The sequence below is a fragment of the Ammospiza caudacuta genome, chromosome 9, assembly GCF_027887145.1.
Source record: "Ammospiza caudacuta isolate bAmmCau1 chromosome 9, bAmmCau1.pri, whole genome shotgun sequence".
NCBI lineage: Eukaryota > Metazoa > Chordata > Aves > Passeriformes > Passerellidae > Ammospiza > Ammospiza caudacuta.
The window spans coordinates 18,710,404-18,722,436 of record NC_080601.1 but is presented as its reverse complement, the minus strand read 5'-3'; the positions used below and the strand labels follow the sequence as shown (position 1 = coordinate 18,722,436).

Genomic DNA, 12,033 nt, shown 5'->3' with positions numbered 1-12,033 from the left:
TTTTGAGGCCCTTAATTCTCACAAGCCAATACTGCTTTAGTGGTCATAATTACTTTGGAGTCAAATGAAAACCTTGTATTAACTACAGATCCCATTTCCTTGGGATTATGAGATAAATGAGAGCAGAGGATGAGATGCTGGCCACAGCACAGCTTCACTGAGCCTTTTCTTCTGCAGATAACTGGCTGGTGGTACAGTGTACGAACATCCGCGTCACACAGCAGTGCCAGTGGGCACACGGGACGCAGCAATGGCCAGTCAGAAGTAGCTGCTCATGCTTGTGCAAGCATGTGTGATGAGATGGTGGTTCTTTGGAGGCTAGCTGTCCTTGACCCAACTATTAGTCCACAGAGGTGAGCTCCAGAATCAATTCCTGTCTCTCTTTAATTTCTGTGATACTCAAGCACACTAAAGAGTTTCGTCCTGTAGATTTCTTGTGTTTGTATCATGACCTCAATACTTGTTCAACCATTAGTCCTTCTGGACTACATATGTGCTATGTAACATTCAAAGCACTGTAATTACTTTAATTGCTATTGTTGCTTACTTTTACCAACATCGAGTAGTGTGACTAATTTGTTTTCTGAGAGCCCTTTCTTACATATGGGTAATTCTGCATTTTAGTGTCCCAATGGAGAGCATTTCTTTGAATGATAGCATCAGCTACCAATTAATTTTAAAGGTTTTTATATTTAACCATTCAGCAGTTTAATGGAATTCTGTTTAGCCCAGTCATTCACTATTGTGTATTTCGAGATGAACCAGTTTTTACTTTCTGTGCTCTTAAGGAGTTGTTCTCTGCAGTGTGTTGGTAAACAGTGTCACCAGTGTATGATTTTCAGTCAGTGTTTTCAATTGTCTGAGAAAAAATGGTGTGGCTTCTGCTGATTTCTAAACCATATTGGGCTCTGGTAAGTCACTGCCATCTTTATTTAGCACCAGTTGAATAGCAGAGGAGGTACTCAGAGCTCCTGTGGAGATACTGTGGTTGACATTGTAATTGTTTTGTACATCTTGTCTTCAGAGTGTGGGGTATAAAATGTATTGGATTAATTTAATGTGCTATAAATTCTCAGAAGTTTCTCAGAACAAATGAAAACAGGATGGTAATTTCAGAACAATTACATGTTAACAGGATTAGCTTTCTCTTAATTGTGTAGCATTAATAAAATGCCCTATGAAAGGCATATCAGGGACATTAAAATGGATGCAGTTTCTGTCTTGTACAGTTTACAATATGAAGTAGCTAAGTATAGGAGTTGAAGTCAAAAACTGTAGGGAATGAGGCTTAAAATAAACACAAACATCAATCAAATAACGGAGAAAAAGCATAAAGCATTTAAATAACGTATGAAGCATAAAGTATTTTAATAACGTATGAAGTTGTGCTATCTATAGTCACATTTGAGTTATTTGATGCAGTTCAGATTTGCTTAGATCTGCTACTCGAGCTAATGAATAATTGAAATGCTCCTGCTTGATTACCTATTCTCTTGGTGTTTGAATAGTCTCCAAAGACCCTCTTCTTGTGCTTTCCAGCCCCTTACAGGGAGTCACAAGGAGACTTCACAGGTTCTCATCCTTATGTTACCCTTCCTGAGTATTCCTGCTCCTTTTTCCTTCTGAAAATAATGTTCTTAACCAGTATGTTTCCTGGTTAATTAATTTCTTTAGTGGACAAATATAAGTAGTCCATTTCGTTTAGTCCCTATTGTCCCAATACCCTTTGCACCTAAATTGGGTCACCTCAATTTTAATTTTGTTTTCTTGTCCTTTTATTAGGAAATCTGATAGGATTTAAGTGTTGGGATTATACATGAGAAATGTGTGGCAGAAACAGAATGGCAGTTGATTGAGACACCTGGTGAAATTTCTAGAAATGTCTTTTTCTCTTGAATTAGATCTCAGTTTAGACTATTTTGCTTAAGTGCATAGGCCCTACATGAGATTTGGAGCTGGAAAATGCAGAACTGTTTTGTTCTTCCCATAGTAATATGGGGCCATGGGACTAACTGTGTATCATGAGTCTATGTAGTCCTGCCAGCTTGCTGCTTCTTCAGAGTTACTCGAACATCAATTATTGCTGTCCCTATGGTTTGCAAGTTTGTTCTCCTGAGGACGGCCTGCTAAAGCTTAAATTAAATTGTTGGCTTCTCTATAGGCCCATTAGGGTAAAGAGGTAAATGCCTGGGAGGGAGATTAGGTGGTCCTGTCTGGCATTGTGCTTCCCAGGGTCGGCTATTTAGGTTGTACTCGTGAATATTGTAACTGGAGTTATTCTCAGGGCTGTTTCACAGCTGCTGCAAGCTGTTTTATGAGTGTTTCCAAGGGCAGTTCCCCATGGAACTGAGACTCTGAGACTCATCTCACTCATCTGAGATTGCTGAGACTCAAATCACTAACGCCTTATTTAGGGCAGATAAGCAAACAGGGCAGACAGTGTTTTATTTTAAACCTTCCAGTTTGTATTGTGCTTTCATGTTGGTGATGTTCGTGTTTTGTTTCTGGATCATGAACCTGTCTACAACCCAGTTGTTAATATATCTGTTTGCTTTTTTCAGCCTGTCTTCTTACTACTGCTGCCTGTATTTAGCATTAACTTCATTCAGCAGATGATGTTTCCGGCCAAAGGAAGGAAGTGTTCTGTGGGTCAACTAGTAGTTTGTTGCAGGTGCTTTTTGTGTCTGCTTCCTAACCTGTCCCCTTTCTTCTCTTAGGCGCAGGGATCTTTGCTCACAGCTCAGACAGTGGCAGCTGAAAGTCATAGATAACGTTAAGAGGGGTCAGCACAAGAAATCACTGGAGAAGCTCTTCCAAGGTTTCAAGCCAGCTGTAGAAGCCTGTTACTTCAATTGGGAGGAAGCTTATCCCATTCCTGGGATTACATATAGCAGCACTGACAAGAAGAACTCGTTCTGTTGGGTGAAGGCCATCCAACAGAGGAGCTGCCGGTTGCAGTGTGCAGAAAGTGCCTGTGAGGCTGGCAGGACGCATGGCCAGGAGCCCGGGGCAGCGTGTGTGCAGCCCGGGGACAGGCTGCGGCCCTCTCCCCAGGAGCCAGCCGTCCGTCCAAAGGAGCTCACGGGGAAGAGGAAAGTCGTCTCTGAAACGCCGCAGAGGGTTCTGAGGCGGCTCTCGGCAGAGGGGGACAAAGCTGTCTATAAGACTGCAGTGAGCAAAGCAAAGTTGCCAGTGAGCAAAGGCTTGACCAGTAAACATAGTGGGAAACGCCGTATGAGCAGCGAGGACAGCTCTCTGGAGCCAGACTTGGCAGAGATGAGCCTGGATGATAGCAGCTTGGCGCTGGGGGCAGAAGCCAGCAATACCTTCAGTTTTACAGAAAGTCCATTGAGCAGGAGTTACAGGGATGCCTTTGAGGAGGATGGTGGAGTGTACTTCTCAGAGGGACCTGAGCCTACTCTCAGGAGCAGTTCCATGGCCAAGAAACCCCCCAAGGATCCTGTGGGGGAGGTGGGTAGTGGCGATGATGACTTGCCTTCTGCAGATGAGAACTCTGGTGGTGTGAGTCTGAAGCCTGAAGAAGTGGGAGAGAATGGTGCAGCAGGGGGAGGAGATGATGGAGAAGAGGAAGATGATTACCAGGTATATTATCTGAATCCACAAGAGGTAGCCAAGGAAGATGATGACAAAGCTGAAGGGGGAATTGAAGAGGAGCAGGATATATTTGCTGGTATAAAGCCTCTGGAACAGGAGAACCGGATGGAGGTGAGTTGAATCTAGTTCAAAATGCTGTTTTGCAGTTTTATATGTTGTATAAATCATGGTCTCACCACCCTCATAGCTGTCACACTTAACCTAGGATGTTGTTAAATCAAGTGCTTAATTACAATGTTGTGATAACCAACTGTGTCATAAGGTATGTACAAGCTTAATGCAGTGGCAGCATATGTCTGCTTCCCACAAGTTTGATTCCCTGTTTCTGTGCTAACTGCAAGTGTGTCCCAGTTTTAGTTAGTCCCATCTCACACTCCAAATGTAGACAAAACAGTGTGTGCTTTTCACTTAGTCCCACCCTTGGAAAAGGCAAAAATTATCTGAAATTAAAAATGAGACTGAGACATACTCAGAAAAAAAAAATTTAAATCCAACTATTTAAGCAGAAGTTCTTTGGAAAGGAGAAGCAGTCTAAATAAACTGTGTCTTATTCCTGTAATAACCACAAAATGGCAATGCATGGAAACAGTGGTAATTTGAAGTTTAGTATTTTTTGAGCTATTTTCTGATCTCATAGCACTTGGAGAGAGGATGGGACTTAATAATGTAAGAAAAGACTTGTTGGGGGAGTGCTTCAAGGAGTGGTGGTGAAGGACTAGGCAAGGAGGACTCTGAGAATACCTGCTGCTGAAGTTGAGAATTGTGCTTTCAGTCTTTGTGACAGGTGGTTTGAGCAGGCTGACTCCAGGCTGGGCTGATGTGGTCATGTGGAACATGACCATCTGTTCCTTCTTGCAGGTCCTGTTTGCCTGTGCAGAGGCACTGTATGCACACGGATACAGTAGCGAGGCGTGCCGCTTGACTGTAGAGCTTGCCAGGGACCTACTGGCCAACCCTCCAGATCTCAAAGTGGAGCAGCCACCAACTAAGGTAGAGAGATGGCAGCAACCATCAGTAGTCTTGATGTTAGTGCAGCTCTGTGCACGTGACCCTGTTTCTTGAGATTCTCTCCAAAACCTTAATCTCCTATTTCATAGTGCACATCACTGGAAATGTTAGTAGTTCTGCTATTTCAGGATACGAGGGTTGGACAGAAGCATAAGTTTCTGGAAACTCAGTTGTAGTGACACTCAGTAGTGTTTGTTTTATAGAAGGGTTCCCTTGGAAGGGATGGATGTGTGACATCTGCCTGCACAGCATCAGTCCAACAGGGAACATGTGTCTTGTCCACAGGCCAGCTCTTCCACTGTGTTGTCCTGGAGTGACACAGGGGAGGCAGTGATGTTCAATGGTAACCACTGAAATTGGAGATTTCTCAGCAGAAGGACAAAATCTAAATGTATTTTATTCTTTCCTCTGTCCATAATTACTGCAAAAGATAAGAGGACAAGAGAGTCATTTAGGATGTTTAGGAAAGTGTCTGTGACAAATTCCTCCTCAAACAGGGCAAAAAGAACAAGGTGTCAACCAGCAAGCAGACATGGATGGCAACCAACACCTTGTCTAAAGCTGCTTTCTTGCTGACTGTCTTGAGTGAGCGGCTGGAGTACCACAACCTGGCCTTCCGAATAGGAATGTTTGCTCTGGAGCTGCAGAGACCACCTGCCTCTACCAAGGCTCTGGAGGTAATGAAATATCTCAAAAAGACAGTATCCATAAACATTGTTCTCTTGGGATGTGTTTGCTCACATGGTTTAAATTTCAGCGCCCGAAGTTTGATTGTGCTTTTATGTTTTCTTAAAATGGATCGCAATAGAACTAAATCAATTGAGTGCACATCCCATTAGGACATGTTGATCTCCTAAAAAAATTATTAGCAATATCACTTGAGCTGTTGTTACCTTCACTGATAGGAAGCTCAGACAAAGCTATAGGTCTGAAAATATTTAAATGAGTACAAAATCTTTTATGACTGTATTATTTGGATAAGAACAGCCTAGTTCTTATCTTAAGTATGTTTTCATTTTGCTTCACTAATGTGGGGAAAAACAAAGGCATTTGTAAATGCCCATATTTGTCCGTATTTGCATCGGTGAAATGGTTTGAAAGTTATTCCTTAGGGTGAATTGGTGCAATTGTTATGTATCTGAAAATTGTTGCTTTTGCTGATACCTCATTCACTGGCAAGCAAGCATATGCACTGTACAAGCATATTATTTTGGACACTCCTTGATTACTATGAGGATTCCTGTTTTGAAAAAAGTGTCCAGTGAAGACCATGTCTGTGTGATTTACAGCTGCCTTGCTTTTCACTGCAGGGTTGTTCAGTCTCTTAGAGTGTGTATTGTTGCTAGTTATCCACCAACTACAATTATTCATTGTCTGTACTTCTTAGGGTCTGATTAGAAGATTGTGAGTTTGGCAGTCACTTGCTACCTAAAAGAAAACTATTGCTTTGACGTGTTAAGAATGGAGGGAATTCAGGCACAGAGCAGTGAAATGTCTTCATCCTGATGGCATGTGTGCTGCAACTGTGCCCTTTCTTCTGCTAATCAGTCTCTGGTGTCTCAAATGGGTGTATCACTTAACATAGCATCCTTTCTTCCTACAATTACAAGTAACCACCTTTTCCACTGACCTATCCTGTCAGATACTTCTGCTGATGTTCTTGTGAGAGCTGATGCATTTTTTTTGTATGCAGCTGAAAAGTCATCATTTGAGTAAAAAAAAAATGTGTATAAATATGAAGCAAGACTCTTATTAGATGTGAAAACCATTTTCATTGTGGAGAGAATGGTAATGGTGGCTAGGCTGGTAAGCACTGCTCTCATTTAATAAACTAATAAAACCTATGGCTGTACTTTATGTATAGAGGAGAACGGTGTGCTCCCCATAGGGGACTGTGCCTCTGACAGCTTTTTTTCTGTTTCCTTGTGGATACCACCAGGTGAAGCTGGCTTATCAGGAATCTGAGATTGCAGCCCTCTTGAAGAAGATTCCCTTGGGCACCAATGAGATGAACACTATTCGAGGAAGAGCCGAAGAACTGCGAGAAGGGACCTTGTGTGATTACCGTCCTGTCCTGCCTCTGATGTTGGCAAGCTTTATATTTGATGTCCTGTGCACTCCAGGTACTGACAGCATTGGCCTGAGTGTGTGCAGGGCATATTCTGAGATGCCAGGTCTTGAGGGATTTTCACAGAGAAACTGTCTTCTCTATAAGAACAACCAAAGTTTAATTCTTCATACACTGTTGCTTGCACTTGCCTCTATGTTGTTTTAAAGATATTTTGTTCCCCAGTGGGACAGTTCTCCTTCTGCCTACATTTGAAAACAACTCCACACTTAAGACATTTCAGCACTCTATGTGTGTTTGTAAAATAGTTACATATTACTGACTTTGCTGCTTTTACGCTGGTTATATTTTGAGGAATCTAATACAAATCTAGAATATAATAAGAACACAGCAACCTGGGATTAGAAGACTGACTTGGCAATATACTGGTTTGGAGCCTTCTGAGCTTAGAGAAAGAATTGGGAAGAAAACCTTGTAAGGTGCTGTGATCTTGAAGCTGGTATGAGGCTAAGAATAGGACCACAGGAAGCTATGAAAATTCAGAAAGCTCTCAGAAATGTCTTTTGCTTTGAAGCCTTAGTTTTGAAAGATGAACACTAATTCTATTGTATTCTTTCAGTGGTTTCTCCTACAGGCTCTAGACCCCCAAGCCGTAATTGGAATAATGAAATGCCTGGAGATGAAGAACTTGGTTTTGAGGCAGCTGTTGCTGCTCTTGGTAAGAATCTTTACAAGGAAAGTCTGCCTTCATCCATGTTCTGCATGCTTTCCCATTTTGAATGGTGAGAGTTAGTAGTTCATTCCAGTTTGGTCCTGAAATAGAAGTGTTTGCAGAGTTTGACAGAATCAGGTGCAAGATTCTACATGCCAGGGTTGGGGTATCATTGCAAAGCTGTGAAAAAATGGAAGGACAATACGGGATGAGAGCTCAGTGTTTAGGTAGTAACATGAATTTTAGTTTTCTGCTTGCTCTTTTGTCAGGAAATATGTATTGCCTGGACTTCAATGGAAATGGACAGTTTCAGAGGCAATTAGGACAAAAGGCAATAATTTTTGAAGAGATTAGACAATGATAGCAAAAGATTAGCAGAGGTACTCTGAAGTATTATCATATCATTCAGGATCTTAGCAGAGTACTGAATTCTTGCCTCATTTGCTTCAACAACAAAGCAGTGATTATATACATGTTATGTTGACAGTACTGTATGCGTGTTTTAAAGCAGTATGCAAAAAGAAATTAAATGGATTAGACAAAACCTGTTATTTGTTGCCTCATCTCTGAAAGAAGATGAGTTTTTTATGGTGTTGGAATGCTGGCTTGTAGCATCTGCAGAAACCAAAAGGCTTGTTTCAAGATAGGGTTATAGGCTTGCCTGGACTCTTCCTGTAGCTTTTTAGTATCTGGTTGTTCTGACAGTTGTGGCCAACTTAGTATTCTAGGGACAGACTGCAGCTTCTGTTTATTCATGGCCTGTTTTTGAAGTTAACAGAAAAAATCTTGTTTTGCCTGTAACAGTGAGGCTATTAAAACAGTCTGAAGTATAGACAGCTCTCAGGATGTAGTGTAGTCCCATGAGGTCACTTGTCTCTTCATGCTCTCTTTTATGGACTGCAGGTATGAAAACAACTGTCAGTGAAGCAGAACATCCTCTGTTGTGTGAAGGCACACGAAGGGAGAAAGGGGATCTGGCACTAGCCCTGATGATCACTTACAAGGATGATCAGTCTAAGCTGAAGAAGGTGAGTTTCCCTTTGAAAGGGGAGAGAGAGAAGGAAGGTTTGGGTTTTGATGGATTTGATAGTTTTGCCAGCGAGTGTAAGTTGTGTCACATACTGATGTTTTACAAGCTATGTTGTGGTATTTATATTCATCCACTGCTGCAAAACCTGATTGTATGGAGTGTGTTGCCCTGGGAGAGGCATTCTTTCCATAGGTTTCTTAAGATCCAGTCAGGGCATGTGTTGTCACTGCTTTTATTGCTAAGACAAGTTCACTCCTAAGGGGTTTTGTTGTGCAGTCTGTGTGTGGTCTGGGAATTGCATATGTTTTGCTGCAGGGATATTGGCTTACAGAACAGTATAGCTAGCAAAAGCTCTGTTTCTTAACCTCTCACCTCTTTGATATACTAGTTCATTACACCTGTCTTAATTTACTGTGCAAGAGAGAGTAAAACTTTGCCTCTCCACCCCAAAGGAAGAAAAAAAATTGAAAACTGCTGAAGCTTCAGAAAGGATTTTATTAATCTTTTATATTCAGAAATCCTCCTAGACAGCAAGAACTACATTATTAGTGTCTTTTTGTCTCCTAAAAGAGAAGCATTTTTGCTATACTCTTCTCCAGGGTATAACAGGGACACTGTGATAGCAATCATCTGTGCATAAATGATCTGTCAGACTTGTGGTGTTGATTAAATATGGAGAACAAACAGTATAAGTGGACAAACCCTTAGAATGTGGTGATGCATTGTTCCCCAATTACATAATAAGTTATGACAAGAAAATGTTACTGTAGGCCAGTATAATGCAGTTTCTCTAGTGGCTTTGCCCGTTTCTCAGTAATGTATGACAGGATTTTCTGAATGGTGAGCGTAGAATTTTTTTGACTTGAACAACATCTGACAGAACTAAATTTAGAATTCTCCATTCTGTCCTTGCTATACCAGAATTGCTTATTTTTTGTGAATTTTGGGTGCTTTTCAAGTAAAGCCAGTGGCTGTTTCAAGTGAAAATGTGGTATTACTGAGTCTTTGAATCCTCAAGTAATGCAGACCACCTGTCTCTCAACAGTGCATTGCATTGCTCTTTGGTGCAGGAAGATGATGCATATTTTTTAGAAAAATAAGCATTTTCTTTTTATCTCCAACAAATAAAATTTGATATTTTACCTCTTTGTCTTAGTGTAATGCCTGGTCTCTTACCCTTCACTGTGAGCCTTTTTTTTTCCCCTTGTTGTTGAAGATTTTGGACAAACTCCTGGACAGAGAAAGTCAAACTCACAAACCACAGACGCTGAGCTCCTTCTACTCATCCAGCAAGCCTGCGGTGGCCAACCAAAAATCTCCTTCCAAACATGCTGCCCAGTCTGCTGCAGCTATCCAGCAGCTTCCAGGGACTTCTGTCACTCAGCAAGCTGCTGTAAGCACTGCAGTGCAGAGCAGTCCTGAGAACTTTGTGGAGAAGAGTACACAAGGTAAGAAGTCGTTTGTAACAGCTATGCTAAAATTTTCCACAGTTAGAGCCTATTTTCCAAATCTTGAGTTAAATGTTCTTGGCCTAGTGTCAGATGATCTGCTTTATAACTGAAAGAAAACTGACATAATCCTGCTCATAAATATAATTCATTTTATAAAAATCTGTTGATACTTGTATCTTTTAAATGGCCATGTCTGATTTTAGAGATACAGAAAGAAGATGATGTTTACGTTGTCACTGTTGTGTTTAGCAGAGAGCTCTCAGAGGTCCCCGTGTGAGCCAGCTGCTGAGGCCACTGTTTTGAAACAAGAGGGGAAGGTCCCCAGTCGTCTGGCCCTTGGAAACCGAGGTGGATACAATGGGAGATGCTGGGGCTCACCTGTCAGGCAGAAGAAGAAACACACAGGTGGGAATGGACTAGCTCATACAGCATCTAGTGCTCTCTTAGGCAGTCTGCTGGGAGAAGAGCTTTTTACAAGGACATGTAGTGATATGACAAAGGATAACAGCTTTAAGCTGAAAGCTGGGAGATTTAGATTGGACATTAGGAAGAAGTTCTTTATTGTAAGGGTTGTGAGGCTCTGAACAGGTTGCACAGAGAAGTGGTGAATGCCCCATCCCTGGGAGTTTAAGACCAGGTTGGATGGGACTGACCAAACTGTTCTATGACTCTGGGATTTTACTTGTCAGCCTTTCCTGTACAACAGAAGCAGCTGAGTATCTCTGAGGTGTTTGACATGGACATATAAGATTTGCTCCATAAATTTCCTGCCTTTCTTGCACTAGTTATGTTCTGTGTTTGGATGGATTAGATTCCTGGAGCTGAATGACTGCTGACTCTAGAAGTGCAGCACTGTGCTCCTGGATCCAGAAACAAATTCAGAGAAGCTGCTGCCTCTCTACACTGCTCTTGGGAAGGGTATAAGTTAGAGGCAGAGGATGTGAAGGTTGTGCAGCATGTATCTGAAGGGTTTTCTTCCTATTTGTATAATCTGTGGAACTTGACTTTGTAAGTACATTTGCTTGTTGTTATTATACTCTGCCACAAAACTTGGCAGGTGGAGTGAGGGGCTGTGATGGTGTGAAGAGGGAAATAAAGATGCCATGTTCTTGGACTCTTCTACATTTTAATCCAAGAATTACAAAATGTCACTGATGTCTGTGGCCAAATTGGTTTGATTTAACCTCTCTCAATTTACAATGACTGCCTGTCAGCCCTAAGGCAATCACCGACACAATTGATCTTAGCTGGTACTGCAGGTGATATGTTTTAGTTTACCTTCCTGCATTGCATTTACCAACCCTGGTGACATTTCTATGTTGGTTCTGGTGTTGTAGGCATGGCTAGTATTGACAGCAGTGCTCCTGAAACCACCTCTGACAGTTCTCCAACCCTCAGTCGGCGTCCTCTACGTGGGGGCTGGGCAACGACATCCTGGGGCAGAGGACAGGACAGTGACAGCATCAGCAGTTCTTCAAGTGATTCACTGGGATCTTCCTCTTCCAGTGGCAGTAGGAGAGCAAGTGGGGGAGCCCGTGCAAAGACTGTGGAAGTTGGCAGGTAATGAATAATACCAATACACCAAGGCAACCTCTAGGCCTGATGTTGGGGACATGCCATGCGTGCATCGGGAAATACTTTATGGGGAAAATTTGCTTTGTTTCCTCTAGACCCCAAAGACAGGGGTTCTTTGTACCCCAGCTGGCAAACTTGGGGTACTTATGTAAAAGATTCCTCTGTCTTTCTTCTAGGTATAAAGGGAGGCGACTGGAGAGCCATGCTCCTCATGTCCCAAACCAGCCCTCAGAGGCAGCTGCTCACTTCTACTTTGAATTGGCTAAGACAGTCCTTATCAAAGCAGGTGGAAACAGCAGTACCTCTATCTTCACCCATCCTTCCTCCAGTGGTGGGCACCAGGGACCACACCGCAACCTTCACCTCTGCGCCTTTGAGATTGGGCTGTATGCACTAGGGCTGCACAACTTCGTGTCTCCCAACTGGCTCTCTCGAACTTACTCCTCACATGTCTCCTGGATCACAGGTTACAGCAAAGCTTTTTTGGGAGGCTGACTTTTGGGCAGGAAGTAGGATAGGGAGGCAAGCTTGTTCTTGAGAACGGTGATACTGATGTGCTGTAGGAGCCATGTGA

At 42.3% G+C, this 12,033-nt stretch overlaps 1 protein-coding gene across 2 annotated transcripts in view; it reads left to right on the top strand.

Annotated features, from left to right (window-relative positions):
- ZSWIM8 (zinc finger SWIM-type containing 8) overlaps nucleotides 1–12,033 on the top strand; it is a 54,119-nt gene that overhangs the window by 31,822 nt on the left and 10,264 nt on the right. The window contains exons 9-19 of one of the 2 annotated variants that reach the window (XM_058810379.1): nucleotides 178–353; nucleotides 2,718–3,726; nucleotides 4,474–4,605; nucleotides 5,121–5,300; nucleotides 6,563–6,746; nucleotides 7,311–7,409; nucleotides 8,307–8,431; nucleotides 9,650–9,881; nucleotides 10,137–10,289; nucleotides 11,222–11,444; nucleotides 11,636–11,925. In XM_058810379.1, the coding sequence (XP_058666362.1) occupies nucleotides 178–353; nucleotides 2,718–3,726; nucleotides 4,474–4,605; nucleotides 5,121–5,300; nucleotides 6,563–6,746; nucleotides 7,311–7,409; nucleotides 8,307–8,431; nucleotides 9,650–9,881; nucleotides 10,137–10,289; nucleotides 11,222–11,444; nucleotides 11,636–11,925 (2,803 nt within the window). Of the gene's footprint in view, nucleotides 1–177; nucleotides 354–2,717; nucleotides 3,727–4,473; nucleotides 4,606–5,120; nucleotides 5,301–6,562; nucleotides 6,747–7,310; nucleotides 7,410–8,306; nucleotides 8,432–9,649; nucleotides 9,882–10,133; nucleotides 10,290–11,221; nucleotides 11,445–11,635; nucleotides 11,926–12,033 lie in introns of both variants that reach the window. The other variant, XM_058810378.1, reaches the window with a different exon arrangement.